Consider the following 16,314-nt stretch of genomic DNA (forward strand, 5'->3'; position numbering starts at 1 on the left):
CGGAGAGGCTAGAAGCTTTGAAACTTGTCAGTGTGGATCGTAAGGTGGTGAATTTATGTGAGCGCTGAGTTGGGTAATCTGAAAGCCCTATGCGGCTGGGAGATATGCTGAGCTACTGATAGATACAGATACAGATACAGATGTATTCAAAAGAAATCCATAAAATATGGCTTTTCATTCTTCTACGTCAGTTACAATGCGGACACAATGAGGACACATTTACACTAAACACACAAACCCATCATACATACACCAACTGCTCACAGCGCGTCAGCCGATCTCACGAGCCGCCTGACAGTACGGCGGAACCCAGGCTCGCCGGGAACAGCTTGCACACTGTTCAGTAATCTCACTCCCCGAAAACACATTCTCCTCCTTCCAGCTTCGGTACGAATGTTGGGGCATGTGATTAGCCCCGACTGTCGTGTTGCATGGGCATGCCTTTGGTCCGCTCTCGGTCCAATGGTGTTGTACAGGTACTCAGGCTGTCCCGTCTCAATTATACGCGCTAGCGCACACACAGTGTGGTAGGCAGCAAGCTGCTCTGCGTTCAGCCAGCGGAGCTCCTGCAGCGCCCCGCTGACATGGTCAAAGCGTCGTTTGCCCGTCACGACTCGAACACAAAAGTGAACAACTTTCTGAATCCGGCCGAGCTGGGTCACACCACATGTGCCGTACACGGACAGGCAATATCGCACCACTGACATCGCCAGCGCCTCCACAATCACCTTCAATGTCTGTTTCGGTAGCACGTGACGCGCGTGTGACAGCCCTATCAGAATACCCGTACATTTCCGTGAGATGTATGTCACGTGAGCTTCGAAATTGAGGTGACGGTCGATGTACACACCGAGGTTCTTGACCTCTCTCGAGTCGGTAATCATGTCCCCACTGATCCTTTGGGCATAATAAATAATGTCATGTTTCACAGACAGTAAACAGTTCAAGGACTGTGGAGGACTGTGAATCTTCGGCGCATCTTGTGACAAATGCTTATTGAATCAAAATATTTTAACTGGAATGTAGTTCGTACTGTCACAGCAATCGCAAAAATAATAAAATGTTTTTGACCTACGAGTATGTGGCACCTCCGTTTTTCACTTCTCCAACTTAGTTCGCTGAAACCCGTGCTCATCACACGTCGGTTGCCGTTCATTTCCAGAACTGCGCGCCGGGCGACCCTCCGTGTCCGACGCTGACCCTGGAGCGGATCGGGTTCGAGATGTCCAAGTCGTACTGGGAGACGCGGCTGCAGCTGCTGCTGTCGCCCATCGTGGCTGTGGTTCAGGACACCGTGCCGCGGCCCGAGCCGCACAGACACCTGGGAGAGGGTCACCTGGTGCTCAGCGGACTGCAGGTAGGTGAACTGGGGTCACTGGCAGGTACTGGGGGAGGGAGACTCAGTGGGCTGCAGTGTGAGGGCTCAGCGGAGGGCTGCTCGTATTGGGTAGGGGCACTGGTCGAGGGCGGCTGATACTAGGCGAGGGCCTGGTGCTGGCAAGGTGCTCAGCGGACTGGTTCTGTAAAACGTTGAATGTTTTGATGTCCCAGTTTGAACATATAATCACCGTCAGAGTTTTTTTTTTTCGGAACAGTCTAGCTAAGCTCTTGGGATGTGGCTTAGGACTTGGAGGATACGGAACTCACATAGGTTCCACAGCTATGACTTCTGGATGCGTATTTTATCTACAGGTGCGCGGTCACGCCATGTTTAGTAACCGCGGCAGGAGTGTCGGAACTGTCGAGTACAGCTGACGTATGTTCTGTTTATAACAGGTGCGCGGTCACGCCATGTTCAGTAACCGCGGCAGGAGTGTCGAGGAGGACACGGTCGAGCACGGCTGACGTATGTTCTGTTTATGACAGGTGCGCGTCACGCCATGTTCAGTAACCGCGGCAGGAGTGTCGAGGAGGACACGGTCGAGTACGGCTGACGTATGATCTGTTTATAACAGGTGCGGGGACACGCCATGTTCAGTAACCGCGGCAGGAGTGTCGAGGAGGACACGGTCGAGTACGGCTGACGTATGTTCTGTTTATAACAGGTGCGCGGCCACGCGATGTTCAGTTATCGCGGCAGGAGTGTCGAGTACGGCTGACGTATGTTCTGTTTATAACAGGTGCGCGGTCACGCCATGTTCAGTAACCGCGGCAGGAGTGTCGAGGAGGACACGGTCGAGTACGACCGCTGACGTATGTTCTGTTTATAACAGGTGCGCGGTCACGCCATGTTCAATAACCGCGGCAGGAGTGTAGAGGAGGACACGGTCGAGTACGGCCGCTGACGTATGTTCTGTTTATAACAGGTGCGCGGTCACGCCATGTTCAGTAACCGCGGCAGGAGTGTAGAGGAGGACACGGTCGAGTACGGCCGCTGACGTATGTTCTGTTTATAACAGGTGCGCGGTCACGCCATGTTCAGTAACCGCGGCAGGAGTGTCGAGGAGGACACGGTCGAGTACGGCTGACGTATGTTCTGTTTATGACAGGTGCGCGGTCACGCCATGTTCAGTAACCGCGGCAGGAGTGTCGAGGAGGACACGGTCGAGTACGGCTGACGTATGTTCTGTTTATAACAGGTGCGCGGTCACGCCATGTTCAGTAACCGCGGCAGGAGTGTCGAGGAGGACACGGTCGAGTACGGCTGACGTATGTTATGTTTATAACAGGTGCGGGGACACGCCATGTTCAGTAACCGCGGCAGGAGTGTCGAGGAGGACACGGTCGAGTACGGCTGACGTATGTTCTGTTTATAACAGGTGCGGGGTCACGCCATGTTCAGTAACCGTGGTAGGAGTGTCGAGGAGGACACGGTCGAGTACAGCTGACGTAGGTTCTCTGTGTCTATAACAGGTGCGCGGACACGCCATGTTCAGTAACCGCGGCAGGAGTGTCGAGGAGGACACGGTCGAGTACGGCTGACGTATGTTCTGTTTATAACAGGTGCGGGGTCACGCCATGTTCAGTAACCGCGGCAGGAGTGTCGAGGAGGACACGGTCGAGTACAGCTGACGTATGTTCTGTTTATAACAGGTGCGGGGACACGCCATGTTCAGTAACCGCGGCAGGAGTGTCGAGTACGGCTGACGTATGTTCTGTTTATAACAGGTGCGGGGTCACGCCATGTTCAGTAACCGTGGTAGGAGTGTCGAGGAGGACACGGTCGAGTACAGCTGACGTATGTTCTGTTTATAACAGGTGCGGGGACACGCCATGTTCAGTAACCGCGGCAGGAGTGTCGAGTACGGCTGACGTATGTTCTGTTTATAACAGGTGCGCGGTCACGCCATGTTCAGTAACCGCGTCAGGAGTGTCGAGTACGGCTGACGTATGTTCTGTTTATAACAGGTGCGGGGACACGCCATGTTCAGTAACCGCGGCAGGAGTGTCGAGGAGGACACGGTCGTGTACGGCTGACGTATGTTCTGTTTATAACAGGTGCGCGGTCACGCCATGCTCAGTAACCGCGGCAGGAGTGTCGAGTACGGCTGACGTATGTTCTGTTTATAACAGGTGCGGGGACACGCCATGTTCAGTAACCGCGGCAGGAGTGTCGAGGAGGACACGGTCGAGTACGGCTGGCTGCTGGAGGTGCAGGCCGGCACGGTCACCGGACGGCTGACGGCGGCGCAGGTACGGCAGCGTAACCGGGACGGGGTGGAGATAGGACTGTCGACTGTATCATGGTTCAGAGATACTTATTTTGCTGTTGTTTTGAAACTTTAACCCTGAAAGTCCGGCCGCTTCTTGTCAGTAATTGTGAGCGGTTTTGGTCTTGATCATCTTCGAAAGGCCATGGATTACAACAATGCAAGGATAATGCTCAACTTCGTCTTCAAAAGTCTGATTGAATGTGTATGTATAATTTGTGGCAGGTTCGGTATGACTGTAATGCTTTGGCTTTTCTGTTCTACGACGATACATCTTGTCAAAATGGCGCATGCAACTGTAGTGACTATCTAGCATCGGTGATGTTATCTCACCCTTCATTCCTCCGTTCTCAGATGTACCAGACGGTGACGGGCCTCGAGTCGTTCCTGCAACTGCTTAATGACCACGAGTCGGAGCTGCCGCCGCCGCCGGCCACCCAGCTGTGCCACCACGACACGGATCAGGAGCTGTGTGAATACACCACGCCAGAGGATAGGTAAGGAGCGAGTATACCACGACACGGACCAGGAGCTGTGTGAATACACCACGCCAGAGGATAGGCCAGGGGCGAGTTCACCAGTACACCAGGAGTTGACGACCAGGAGTTGAGCGAGTTACTACACCATGACAGAGGACAGGTGAGGAACTATTACACCACGACACTGACCAAGATTTGTGCGAGCACACCACGCCAGAGGATAGGTGAGTTCCTGCTCCAGCACACCACACCCAAATATGATAGTTAGTTTACATTTCGCCCAATGCCAGGTGGGTCATCGTCTGTTACGCTGCCTGAGAGTAATAGGACATGAATAAAAGTCAAAGTACAAGAGCTGTAGCCGTTATTTAGCTGAGTGACATGTCACTATTTATATGAATCACGACTTTCGACTCACTCGTACCTGGTTGATGTTTATTTCGACACATCCTCGTTTCCTCCGTCAGATGTCCATCGGCGGACGACATCAAGTACAAGATGTTCCGGTTCAGTCTGGACGCCCTAGACCTTCATCTGGTGGAGTGCGGCACCTCGCTCAATCTGCAGGTAAGGGGCAGGGTTGTATACTGTACAGCCCTCAGTGGGGCACCTCGCGCAGTCCGCAGGTACGGGGCCTGAAGGGCTACCCCGCACAAACTTGTGTGACACCTCGCTCAATCTACATTACTGGTACGGAACAGCAGAGCTGTTGTGCCAATTAGTTCTGTGGCCTTTTTCGATGCATGGCTGTTCAATGGTTTGTGCATTTGCGACCGGCTTCTTATAAGTTGTTGACGGTTTGTAAATGATTGCTGAATTAACCAATGTTAAACTCTTTTAGTAAGTTGTTGTGTCGTGAGATTTGTCCGTGTTACTTCATAGCTGAGACTTTATCTTGGGTTAGAGCTTGTATTGCGCAGTCAGTCGCACTACGTCGGACACACAACCTTGACAACAACCAGCCATATATGGGCAACAGAGAGGCCCCGTGAAAAAGGAAGACAACAACTGACACGTCCTCTAAAACACTGCAATAGCTAAAGTCCTGCCGGCCAGCTTGGTCAAGGCAAATACACAACACTCCTCCCCACTAAATTAAGCTCCAGCTTTTGAAATCACACGAAACCAATTTTAAGAAGCCAGCACACAGATCACATACATACATCTACATAAGCTTCGGCTACAGGTTGAGGCGTTTCACTGGTACCCGTGTCCGGGTGGAGCGCCTCAGCACCACTTCAGGCTCCGGCGCCGGCTGTCGGGTTGATAGCGGCGCTGGACGTCTCGGCGAGTCAGCGGCCTGTTCAGCAGCAGCTCCTTCGCGCACGGGCGTCGGCTCGCGTGCTGGTTCTTGTTGAGCTTCCGGGGAAGATGACAATGGTTCCTGCTCTGCAGACAGCGACTCAGGGCGGGCCGTCTCAGGAACAACGATTTCCCGTCGGATGCCTTCGTCGTCGTCTTCTTGCATAGCCGGACGCGGATGACGAGGAGACGCCATTGGGATTTTCAGCAACTGGTCGATGTGGCGCTTCCAGACCTGGTCATGTACAGTGGATCTTATTAGGATCTCCAGACGTAACTAGATGGCGTTGAGCCTTAGTCGAGTCCATGTCAAATTCAAGGAGAGGTCACTACCGAGCTGGGCCCGATGGGGAGGTGGGCGGGGAGGGGGGGCGGGTGGCGAGGTCACGGTGCGGGTGACCTGTCAAACAGCCCCGGCGCGGTGGGGCACTGCCGTAGGCAAATGGCGCACTCCAGTGTTGTTCCATATCGCGGTGGTGGGCCGGGCGGCCGTTTAGCTTGGCAGCTTGGAAGGAAAGGATAATGAGGCATGGTTTTGCTGTGGCCGGTTCACCTACTGTTACTTATGATGCACCCAGAGTAATGCAAATGTGGCGTTGATAATGCAGCTGGCAATGGAATGCTACCGAATGCTCCGAGCGCCTAGCTATAAGGATTAAGATTATTTATGTCTCCTGAAATTTTCATTGAATATAATTCAAGCACTAGAGAGATCGTATTCGTTCGCCAGTTTTTTGACCGGCTGGTGTTTCTTGCGTAGAGCGCCCTTGGGCAAATATTTAGGTGTAATGCAGGTGATTTTTTCTTTTGCTGGTAAGACGCCTTTAGGGTCAAATCAAGCAGTGGCGGCGGAACACCTTTAAGCCTCGCCGGCCGAGGGGGGGGGGGGGCGGGTGCCGCCCCCCCCCCATAGGGTTTTTTCGCGATAGCTCCGAGCACGCTGGCGATAGAAAGCTGAAACTTGGCATACCTGACCTTTGGTTCAAGCCGGATCTTTTGACACCAACCGCATTTTTGGGTCAGGTCAGGTCACTGACCTATGACGTCATAAGTGAACCTCTGCACGGTCTTCAGATGTCGCAACTTCGCAACGACCTCACTGCCAGAGGAGATGTCACAGGGAAATGAAACTTGCAGGATCTAGTATCCATTATGAGTCTCACAACTTGTATATCTCGGATTTTTCCTAAAGGTCATATGAGGTCAGGTCATTTTCGTGACCTCACCATTATAAGTCAATGGGGAAAAATTCAAACTGCTATTCTGGCGCCGGGAACGATCTCCAACTGTCTCAAGCACACAGAATCGTGATTTGATGCACTCCTTGCAAGGTTAGATGCGTCACTTTTGCAATGTTGACCTTGCGTGACGTCATTTATGACGTCATCAAGGTCATATTAGTTTTTCGTCAATAACTCTTGATCAAATTGAGCTAGCGAGTCGGGAAAGCCACCAATGGACTCAGGAAGACCTGCCGAATCGAATGATATGCGACATGACCTCTTTCGGCCAACTTCGTGACCTGGGGGTGCTGACCTGACCTTGACCTGAGGTCAACACCCCAAGTTGACCTGACCCGGACAAAAAGTATATCATTCGACGCGCCTGAGCGAGACAAACACGATGCTGCCAAAATCGGCGCTCTGCGGCCGTTTTTTGCGAAGTTATTCACCAAAAACTGAACCGTACCTTGGGGCACTTGACCTGACCTCAGAGGTCACCGGTTGACCTAGGACCTTAAAATCGGGTACCAATCTCTGCGTCTCGTAACGGCGCACACGCTCGTTTTTTCCGCGACGCGCTAGCTCCACCAGGGGCGAAACGGCGAGGGGGGGGGTCGTACCCGCCCCCCCCCCCCTCGGCCGGCGCGTATGTAGAAAACCAATAGGTCCGGCGAGGGTTAATGAAGTGGGGGCACTGCCGACTTTTGGTCCCATTCTTTCCATGCAACGCCCATAGGGCTAATGTTAAAATGCCAAAATCAAACGGGGGCACGGTGCCCCGATGCCCCCCCCCCCCGTTCCGCCGCCACATGAAATCAAGTCGCTAAGAGACGATGAGGAAAAGTGGACGGACGCCACATTTCTGTGCATGAAGTCTCGAGTTATAAAAAGCTAAAAGTTATTTTACGTGTAAGCTAAAAAACAATAAGATCAGTTAATAAAAATATTTGACCCGAAATTAACTTCTGTTTTGTCTGACCATGATTGCATGTATGACCCCGGTCCAGCCTGGTTCAACTCGGTCCAACCTGGTTCGGCTCCCCCTTTTTTAATATAAATTTGTCCCGAACCTTTTGAATGGAAGGAATCACAAGGACAGAGTCCCCGCTAAGCTAAGCTTGTTAAGCGTTGAAACTTGCCATCTACCCACCGATCAAGCAATTCCTGGTCTATTGCAGGCTATGGTTTTGAGGTTTAGTCTATTGCAAAATGGTCTATGGTTTAGAGTCCAAATTTTAACGTGCGCACATAGCCGCGCACGGCCGGTCCCCACGCTGACTTCGCCTGGCAGCGGCCTGCCACCAACCACAACCATACCCGTCAGGAGGCTAAAAAACGTCAAGCACACGTCGCGTTTCGAACCCGGACTTTTGCAACCGGGACGTGCGCCTTCACCACATGGCACATGGAGTCCAACGCTCTACCGACCGAGCTACCGGGACGGACATTTACCCTGGGGTTTCGCCTCGTGATATTGACAGACGTCAGACACTTTGGCCGAACTTTAGCCGAAACACTGAGCAAGCTGCGCAGGGCGATAGGTGCTCGTAGCGTTGAGGTTGGGTAAGCTGTGAGCTGAAAGCGATGTCGTGAGTTCGAGCCCCACTCCCGGGTCTGGTTTTATCCAGACACAACCAAAACCTTTCCTTCTACTGCAACACAGCTAAGCACGATGACATCTTTCCCCAATATCTTTCCCCAATACCCTCCCCAAAAGTCAAAATTATCGCTTATAAACGTTTAGCTAACTTTCATTTTTTAGGAAAATATTTTTGGTCATTTGTCTGGAGCCATCTCAACTCTTTTTTCTTTTCTGATTCTTTTCGACCCGATAAAACCCACCAAAACTGAACGTGCCAAATGAAAAATATCTAACTCAAATAACAGTTTAGAAAAGCCTCATCATGCATCATGAAAAGCATCATGCAACTATCGACTGAAAAGTTGCATGCTATGAATACGTCCTAGATTTCAATTATCATTGTTCAACATTTTGGCTGGAACTGACGCTGCCTCTGGCTTGCCCGTTTGTTTGAGATAATGATTCCCTTTAGTCGCGTTCTTGCCGATTCCACATGAACAGGATACCACCATACCGGAGTGAACGCACCCGCAACCATCATCCCCTCCCCTCAGCCTCGGCGCAGTGGCGGGCGGCCCTGGGCGGCCCACTCCCGGCGCTACGCACGCCCCATGCGCCGTGATACTGCGTCACTCCCCCTCCCTCCTTCCCCCACAATGACCGGTGACCTCACTTCCCTCGGGAGTTGGACTCGCCCTACCCCGACCGTAGCGCCACGTGGTGGCTCTGGAGATCTTAAATAGACCCACTGTACCTGAATCAGGTAGTGCTTGGTCCCTACCACATCCATCACCTCTCCCTCCGCCCATTTTCCGCGACCGCGGTAGTCTCGGGCGAGGATCGCGTCACCGATGGCAACCTGTCGAGGTTGACCATGACGTCGCTCGACTTGCGTTTGTTGCTTGTCCTGGATTTGAGAGGTCAAATCAGGCTTCAGAAGATCTAGCCTCGTACGTAGCTGTCGTCCCAACATCAGTTCGGAGGGCGTTCTTCCTGTAGTAGCCTGTGGAGTGTTTCGATACGCCATCAGAAAGTTTGGCAGGTTCATCTTCTTTCCACTTGTGGCCTTCAGGTAGCCCTTGAGACAGCCAACAGCTCGCTCTGCTGCTCCGTTCGTTGCGGGTTTGAACGGTGCGGTTCGGACATGCCGAATTCCATTCCGCTTCAAGAATCCTTCGAATTCCTTGCTCACGAGTTGCGGTCCATTGTCTGTGACGATTTGGTGAGGTAGGCCAAACCGTGCAAACACATTCAGGAGATACTCGATAGTCTTTTCTGATGTGATGTGCTTCATTGAAGCGATTTCCATCCACTTCGAGAAACTGTCGATGAGGACAACGTACAGCTTCCCATAACTGGGCCAGCGAAATCCAGATGGATTCGCTGCCACGGACCCTTTGCAAACTCCCATGGATGTAGGTCCGTACATGGTGGTTCAGCTCTCTTTTGACAGCATCCTTGGCATCTTCGCACTTCTGCTTCAACTTCTTTGTCCATGTTTGGCCACCAGACGTGCATCCTGGCCAGCTGCTTCATTCTGACCATTCCTTGATGACCTTCATGTAGTTCTTCAAGAACTCTTTCCCTCAGGTTCGGTGGAACTACCACTCGACAGCCCCACATTAGGCATCCTTGCTCCACCGTCAGCTCTGTTTGTCTGACCTTGAACGCATGTAGAGATTCTCCGACTTTGTCTGGCCATCCTTTGTTTACGAAGTTGACCACTTTTGCGAGCAGCGGGTCTCTTGTCGTCTCACGCTGGATCGCTGCAGCAGTGACTGGGTTGAGAGAACTCAACTGGCCAATCAGGCACACGGTGCATTCATCTTCTGGCGCACTTGAATTCACCACGGAGGTTCCTTTAGGTAGACGTGATAGCCAGTCTGCTACCGGTATCTGTTCAGACCTCCTGACTTCCACGGTGAAGTCGTACTCTGCCATTTTCATCGTCCATCTCTGAATTCGGCTTGCTGCTAACGTTGGCAGTGGCGTTTTGGGACCGATCACCTGAGCCAGTGGCTTGTTATCGGTTACGAGTTTGAAGTGACGTCCGTACAGAAACTGCTTCAGCCTTTCGAATGCCCAAACTATGCAGAGTCCTTCTTTTTCGATTTGTGAGTACTTCTTTTCATGTTCACTGAGTGATCTCGACACGTACAGCACAGGTCTTTCGGGAACACCCTGCACCAGGACTGCCCCCAGACCATGTGGACTGGCATCGGTGATGACAGTCACCTGTTCCTTCACGTCAAAGTGTCGGAGCACTCCAGCAGATGCCAGGCGGGCTTTGATTCTCGTGAAACTTTCTTCACATTCCTTTGACCACTTCCATTCTTTGTCCTTCTTCAGGAGTTCATTTAGTGGTTTCGCCATCTTCGACAGATTTTCCAGGAACTTGCTGTAAAACGTTACAGCTCCCAAGAACTCACGTAGTTCTCTTTGATTTGTTGGCGCGTTTGCCTCCAGCACCGGCTTCACTCGCTCGGGATCAGGTCGGATTCCGTTTGCACCCAATCGCACTCCCAGATAGCGAACTTCCTTCGCCATGAACTGACACTTTTCCTTCTTGAGGCGCAGACCGTTTGTTTTCAGGATCTGCAGCACTTCATCCAACCGCTTCAAGGCTTCTTCTTCAGTTTTTCCTGTGATAAGGATGTCGTCCAGCAGACATTTGACACCTGGTACTTTCTTCAAGATTCGGTCCATCGCTCTCTGAAAGAGCATTGGAGCTGACGCGACTCCATAGGGGAGCCTCAGCATCCGTTTCAGTCCGAACGGCGTGTTCAGGTAGCACAGTTCCTGACTTTCTTTTGACAACTTCATTTGCAGATAGGCTTGCGACAGATCCACCACAGATACGAATTTCGCAGGTCCGATGGTTGCCAGCAAGTCTTCGGTCTTCGGCAGAGGATGCACCGGTACGTTCAGGTACTGGTTCAGCGTCACTTTGAAGTCGCCACAGAGGCGTACGCTTCCATCTGGTTTGGGCACCACAACCAGTGGTGTTGCCCACTTCGGCGTTGGTTCATCATCTCGGAGATCTTCGATTACTCCCAGCGTCTTCCATCTTTCCAACTCCTTTTCCACTGCATCAGTCAGACTGTAAGGTACTGACCTTGCTGGTTTGAAGACGGGCTCTGCGTCTTTCTTCAGTTCCAGATCAGCTTCCTGACCACTCATTGTTCCCAGTTCATCACTGAAGAGTTCTTCATGTTCCTTCAGCACTTCACTCAGCTTCTTTATATTCTTTTGTGGTTCAGGTTTTTCTTTCACTTGACCAACCAGACTTGACCAGTTCAGCTTGATTTCATGCAGCCAGTTCCTTCCGAGGAGGCATGGACCATTTCCTCCCACTACATATACTGGCATCTTCTTCTTCATTTGACCTTCATACTGCACATCCACATCTGTCATTCCTCTGACAGGTATTTCATGTCCTGTGTACGATGTGAGCTTACATCTGGTATACTTCAAGTTGAGGCCTTCAGCCTGCTCTTCTGGAATCATGGTTACCGGACAGCCAGTGTCCACAATGAACGTGACGTTCTTCTCGTTGACAGCCATGTTCACTTTGATGGCTTCCTTCCCTTTTGATGTGCTTTGGTACACACACAGATTTTCTTCAACTTCATCATCTTGGTCTTCTTTTTCCACATTCAGCGTTTTTCCATTTCTGCACGCTGCTTTTAGATGTCCTTGTTTCCCACAATTGTGGCATCTGACGTGGGGTGGTACCCTGCAGAACTTGATCAGGTGGTTCGTTTTCCCACACCTGAAGCAATGTCTCCTTTCAGTTTTCTCCAACTTCCACTTCCTGTTTTCTTCATTGTTTTCATTTTTCCATGTCTTCCCTTGACCATTTGCATTTTTCCATGGCCTCTTCTCTTCATGGCTCTTTCTTTCATTTACATTCCATGGTTTCCTTCTTTCCTTCAGTGATTCATTTCTTTCTTTGTTCTGCCACTTCACCTTGTTCACTGCTTCTTCTTCTGCACTTTTTCCCATTCTTCTTACTTGTTCATTCACTGTTGCGTCAGTTGACCATATCATAATGGCACGCGATAGGGTCAGCACTCTTTCCTTGAGCATTGACTCCTTGACCTTGGAGGATGGGCACGTTGCCAAGAGCTTGTCTCTGATCAGATTGTCCATTTCCGAAGCTTCAAAATTGCATTTCCTTGCTTGCGTTTTCAGTTTAGCTACATACTCCTCTACCCTACCTCCTTCATATTGCATCATGTTGAAGACATGACGCTCCACTACCGTGTTCACTTGAGGCTTGAAATGCTTTTCCAATTGTGCTCTCAGTTTGACGTATGGGTCGGTTACATCAGCTATATCAGGCAGCGTATCAACAATTTCTTGTACATCCGGGCCAAGAAGATGCAGCACGATGTTCACTTTTTGAGCAGATGATTCAATATTTTGAGCACCCATGTAAATTTCAACTGATTTGATCCATTTACCAAAATCCTCACCTTTTTGCATACCCGGTGGCGGTGGCAGACTCGTAGCCATTTTAATTTCTTTTTGAGAGTTCAAATACGGAATTTAACCACTTTCACTTGTTTTTCTGGTTCCTTTTTCGCTTTCTTTCCTTTGTTACAACTCCTTATATCTTCATTTGCATCGTAATTCAGCTTTTCTTTCCTTGCGACAATTGTTGCGCACTTGTGACATTCCTTTAATCTCCTTTTAGCTCTTATTCATTTTATCTCAGCTTGATCTCACTTTTTGATTTCTTTATCTCGTTCGTCGTCGCCAATTTTGTTGTGTCGTGAGATTTGTCCGTGTTACTTCATAGCTGAGACTTTATCTTGTGTTAGAGCTTGTATTGCGCAGTCAGTCGCACTACGTCGGACACACAACCTTGACAACAACCAGCCATATATGGGCAACAGAGAGGCCCCGTGAAAAAGGAAGACAACAACTGACACGTCCTCTAAAACACTGCAATAGCTAAAGTCCTGCCGGCCAGCTTGGTCAAGGCAAATACACAACATAAGTCTTGTCAGCTTTTCACATATCTCACGAGATAATAGCGCTGTCGATCGGAGTATGACGAGTGATCGCCGCTGCTCCAACCAGCTTCTTGTTATGACCCACGCCGATCCTGCCATTCTCAGGTGGCTCCTTGCCGCGTCTCTACCTGTAACCTGTACGGCGAGCACATCAAACAGGGTCTGACCGTGCTGATCCCCGGCGTGGAGCTCTACAACTTCATCTGCGCCAACGTGCCGCCGCCGGGCGCGCCCGAGGCGCCGCCACTCTGGGTGGAGGCCGGCGCCGTCCGCCTGGGACCCATCATTGTCGACCTGGCCCTCAGCTGCGAGGACAAGTGGGGAAACCTGCAGGTCGCCCAGGACAAGTGAGTAATTAGGGCTGGAGGGGAGCGCAGTGGCTGGGGAGAGCGTTTCTAGTGTTGGATTTTCGCTATCGAATGTTTTTTTGTTGTATTGTTTGCGAAATTTAATTTTCCATTGTGTATATTCATTCTCCATTCTCAAGGTGTCGATTCTCCTCTGGATGAATTTTTCTTTTCCGATAATCATTTTATTTTCACCATAAATCCGTTCACATAAAGGTTTTGGTGACATTATTCTGGTAAGCGAGCACCCTTCAGCCCAATCTCTCAGCTCTCGCTCATCCCCCTGTCCCCTCGTCCACAGGTTCCTCCGTTTGCACGACGAGTCCCAGCGTCGTCTGTGGTTCCTCTGGGAGGACGCCGGCGGCCCGTCCACCGCCCTGGCAGCCGGCGGTAGCCCTGCAGAGCGCTGCGGCTGCGTCGGCGGCTGCGCCTTCTTCGGCCGTAACGCCAACGGGGCGCGGTTCTTCCATCCGAGCAAGTCGGACGAGGTGGACGGCATGAACCGGGCAGAGTACAGGTCGGTGAGGGAAGAGGAGGGGTTGAGTTGTGGAGAACGGAGTGGTTAGGCAGATGGGTCGGTTGTTTGGCGAAACGTGACTGCTGCATTAGTCAATGTTCAGTGTGCTGATTGGTGCTAGATTACGGCGTTAGCAAATTTATATAGCTTTTTTTGGTAAATATGAATGGTTTATTTTTAATTGGTTTTGTTTCTAGAATATGTTTTTTTTAATTGGTTTTGTTTCTAGAAATAGAATATTCTCCATCATCATCTCTCTTGCTCCCGCAAGTAACGGTATGAATAGGCCAAAGTGAATATCAAATATTTATTTTCAGGTCGTCTCAGCTGCTAGTTGCCACACTCCCCATAATTTGGTTCTGTGAATTTTTTTCTCTTGTTCAGCGTTATGTGACCTGACGTGACGTGACCTGACCTGACCTGACCTGACCTGACCTGACCTGACCTCATCTCTGTTTCCAGGATCTCAGATGCGGACGACGACCTGGGTTATGGCCAGTCCCTGCTACACCCGGGCCGACTGATGTTCGACCTACCGGCTGGTAGTCCCCCGGCGGCCGAAATGCCCTGGAGCCAGCCCCCGCCGCCGCCTCCGTCCAGTCGCGGGCCGGTCGGATCCACCAGTGTCTCCCCTCCGAGGGAGTTTGGTGCGCTCAGTCCTCCGGCTGGGGTAGATGAGGTGAGGGTAGCTCTGGAGTGGGCGGTGAGCAATCTGCGAACCCGCGCGGTGTGATTATGCGTCTCAGTCAGGTCAGGGCATGACTCGCAGACCGAGTTTGGAACGTTTGCGTATGCTTTGGCTCTATCGGATGAGTTGACGGTTTTTCGCTTTGCTGCCACCTTGTGGAGGTGATTTTATCCCCGGTAGATGCCTGTCACCGCTCGGCTTCCCCAGCATGTGCCTCCTGTGTGAGTGACTGACGGGCGGCCGGCGAAGGCTGACGCAGTCCCACGCCGTCAGGTGGACGCGGGGCCTCGCCACCTGTCCGACTCGCGGCTGGCGCTGCCCACCGCGCGCGCCGGACAGTCGACTCTCTCGCTGCAGACCCTGCCGTCAGTGGCGTCTGCGCCAGCGGCGGCCGGCCGGCGCGGCTCGCGTCACTCTCTGGCCTCCGTGGGCGCGGCGTCGGCGGCTGCGGCTCCCGGCGGACCTCTACGAGCCATGGCCTCGCTGGGCTCTGAACAGAGCGAGTACTCAGAACTGTACTTCTCGGCCGACGAGGACGGTCTCTCGTCGCCGCTGCCGACGTTCCAGACGCCGCCGTCGACGCTGCAGAGGGCGGGAGGAGCTGGAGAGAGCGGCGGAGTGGAGGAGGCGGACCGGCCGGCGGCAAGGATGGAGAACAGACCGGAGACGAGCAGACAGGTGCCGATGATAGGACGGTGGGCGGAGCTCACTGCAGGGGTAATGGCGTCTGTATTGATGGCGACGAATGGGGGTAATGGCTGGGTAATTTGACATGCTTTGGTTATTTTGGGGGTATGCTAAATAGCTTCAGTCAAAAAACGGGTTTTGACAGATACTTTTTACAGTAACCACACTAGCCTCGCTTATGCCACACAGTTTGATAGATGCTGCTTTGGCATGGTGTGCCGTGGTGTGTTGGTGATACTGTTTTGTTTTCTGTAACATATTTGTTTTGACCCCCCCCCCACACTTCCTTGCTTTATGGATGTGACTCACGCGTAATGAGTTCCATCAGCTCATAATACTTGACAACATTTACATACTTATGAACTCTCTGTATTCCATTTGACAATAAATGTTTTCGTTTGATTGCCATGTTTGTGTGTTCTTGACAATCGCCTTACTAAATATGCGTCATCATCCACCAATAATATTCAGTTGAGCAGAACATTAAAGCTTTCTTTCTTTTTCGTTGACCGTTCATATCACCTCTATCTTTTCTCCCTGACCTCCTCCCCCCCTCAGGTATCGTTTGACGCGCTGCGTCCGCCCTCCTCGTCCTCCTCCGGCTCCAACATCAGCTCGGGCTCCTTCCTGTCGGCGGCCTCTGTGGCCAGCGGCGAGGAGACCCTGCTGCCCGACATCAACACGGTGGACCTGGTGGCGCAGGTGGATCGACCCATCACTGACAGTCCCCTTCTGATGGCCAGCTACATCTACCACCTGGATCAGGTAACGCACGGCTGCGGCTGGAAGGAGAGTGGTATGGGCTGGCCAAAGGTGAC

At 51.8% G+C, this 16,314-nt stretch overlaps 1 protein-coding gene and 1 long non-coding RNA gene across 3 annotated transcripts in view; one reads left to right on the top strand and one right to left on the bottom strand.

Annotated features, from left to right (window-relative positions):
- Positions 1–16,314, top strand: part of LOC122387776 (transmembrane protein KIAA1109-like) — a 104,633-nt gene that overhangs the window by 22,919 nt on the left and 65,400 nt on the right. Inside the window, exons 16-24 of one of the 2 annotated variants that reach the window (XM_043378226.1) lie at positions 1,163–1,357; positions 3,514–3,633; positions 4,005–4,147; positions 4,597–4,696; positions 13,363–13,604; positions 13,906–14,121; positions 14,584–14,800; positions 15,083–15,487; positions 16,055–16,261. In XM_043378226.1, the coding sequence (XP_043234161.1) occupies positions 1,163–1,357; positions 3,514–3,633; positions 4,005–4,147; positions 4,597–4,696; positions 13,363–13,604; positions 13,906–14,121; positions 14,584–14,800; positions 15,083–15,487; positions 16,055–16,261 (1,845 nt within the window). Of the gene's footprint in view, positions 1–1,162; positions 1,358–3,513; positions 3,634–4,004; positions 4,148–4,596; positions 4,697–13,362; positions 13,605–13,905; positions 14,122–14,583; positions 14,801–15,082; positions 15,488–16,054; positions 16,262–16,314 lie in introns of those variants that run through there. The other variant, XM_043378225.1, reaches the window with a different exon arrangement.
- On the bottom strand, positions 124–13,232 carry LOC122387778. The gene is made up of 3 exons (XR_006257671.1): positions 12,715–13,232; positions 4,554–4,690; positions 124–1,321 (listed from the first exon to the last, which is right to left on the bottom strand). It is a non-coding gene; the product is annotated as an uncharacterized LOC122387778 (long non-coding RNA).

This window comes from Amphibalanus amphitrite, unplaced genomic scaffold, assembly GCF_019059575.1.
Source record: "Amphibalanus amphitrite isolate SeventyFive unplaced genomic scaffold, NRLGWU_Aamphi_draft 000298F_arrow, whole genome shotgun sequence".
NCBI classification, from domain to species: domain Eukaryota; kingdom Metazoa; phylum Arthropoda; class Thecostraca; order Balanomorpha; family Balanidae; genus Amphibalanus; species Amphibalanus amphitrite.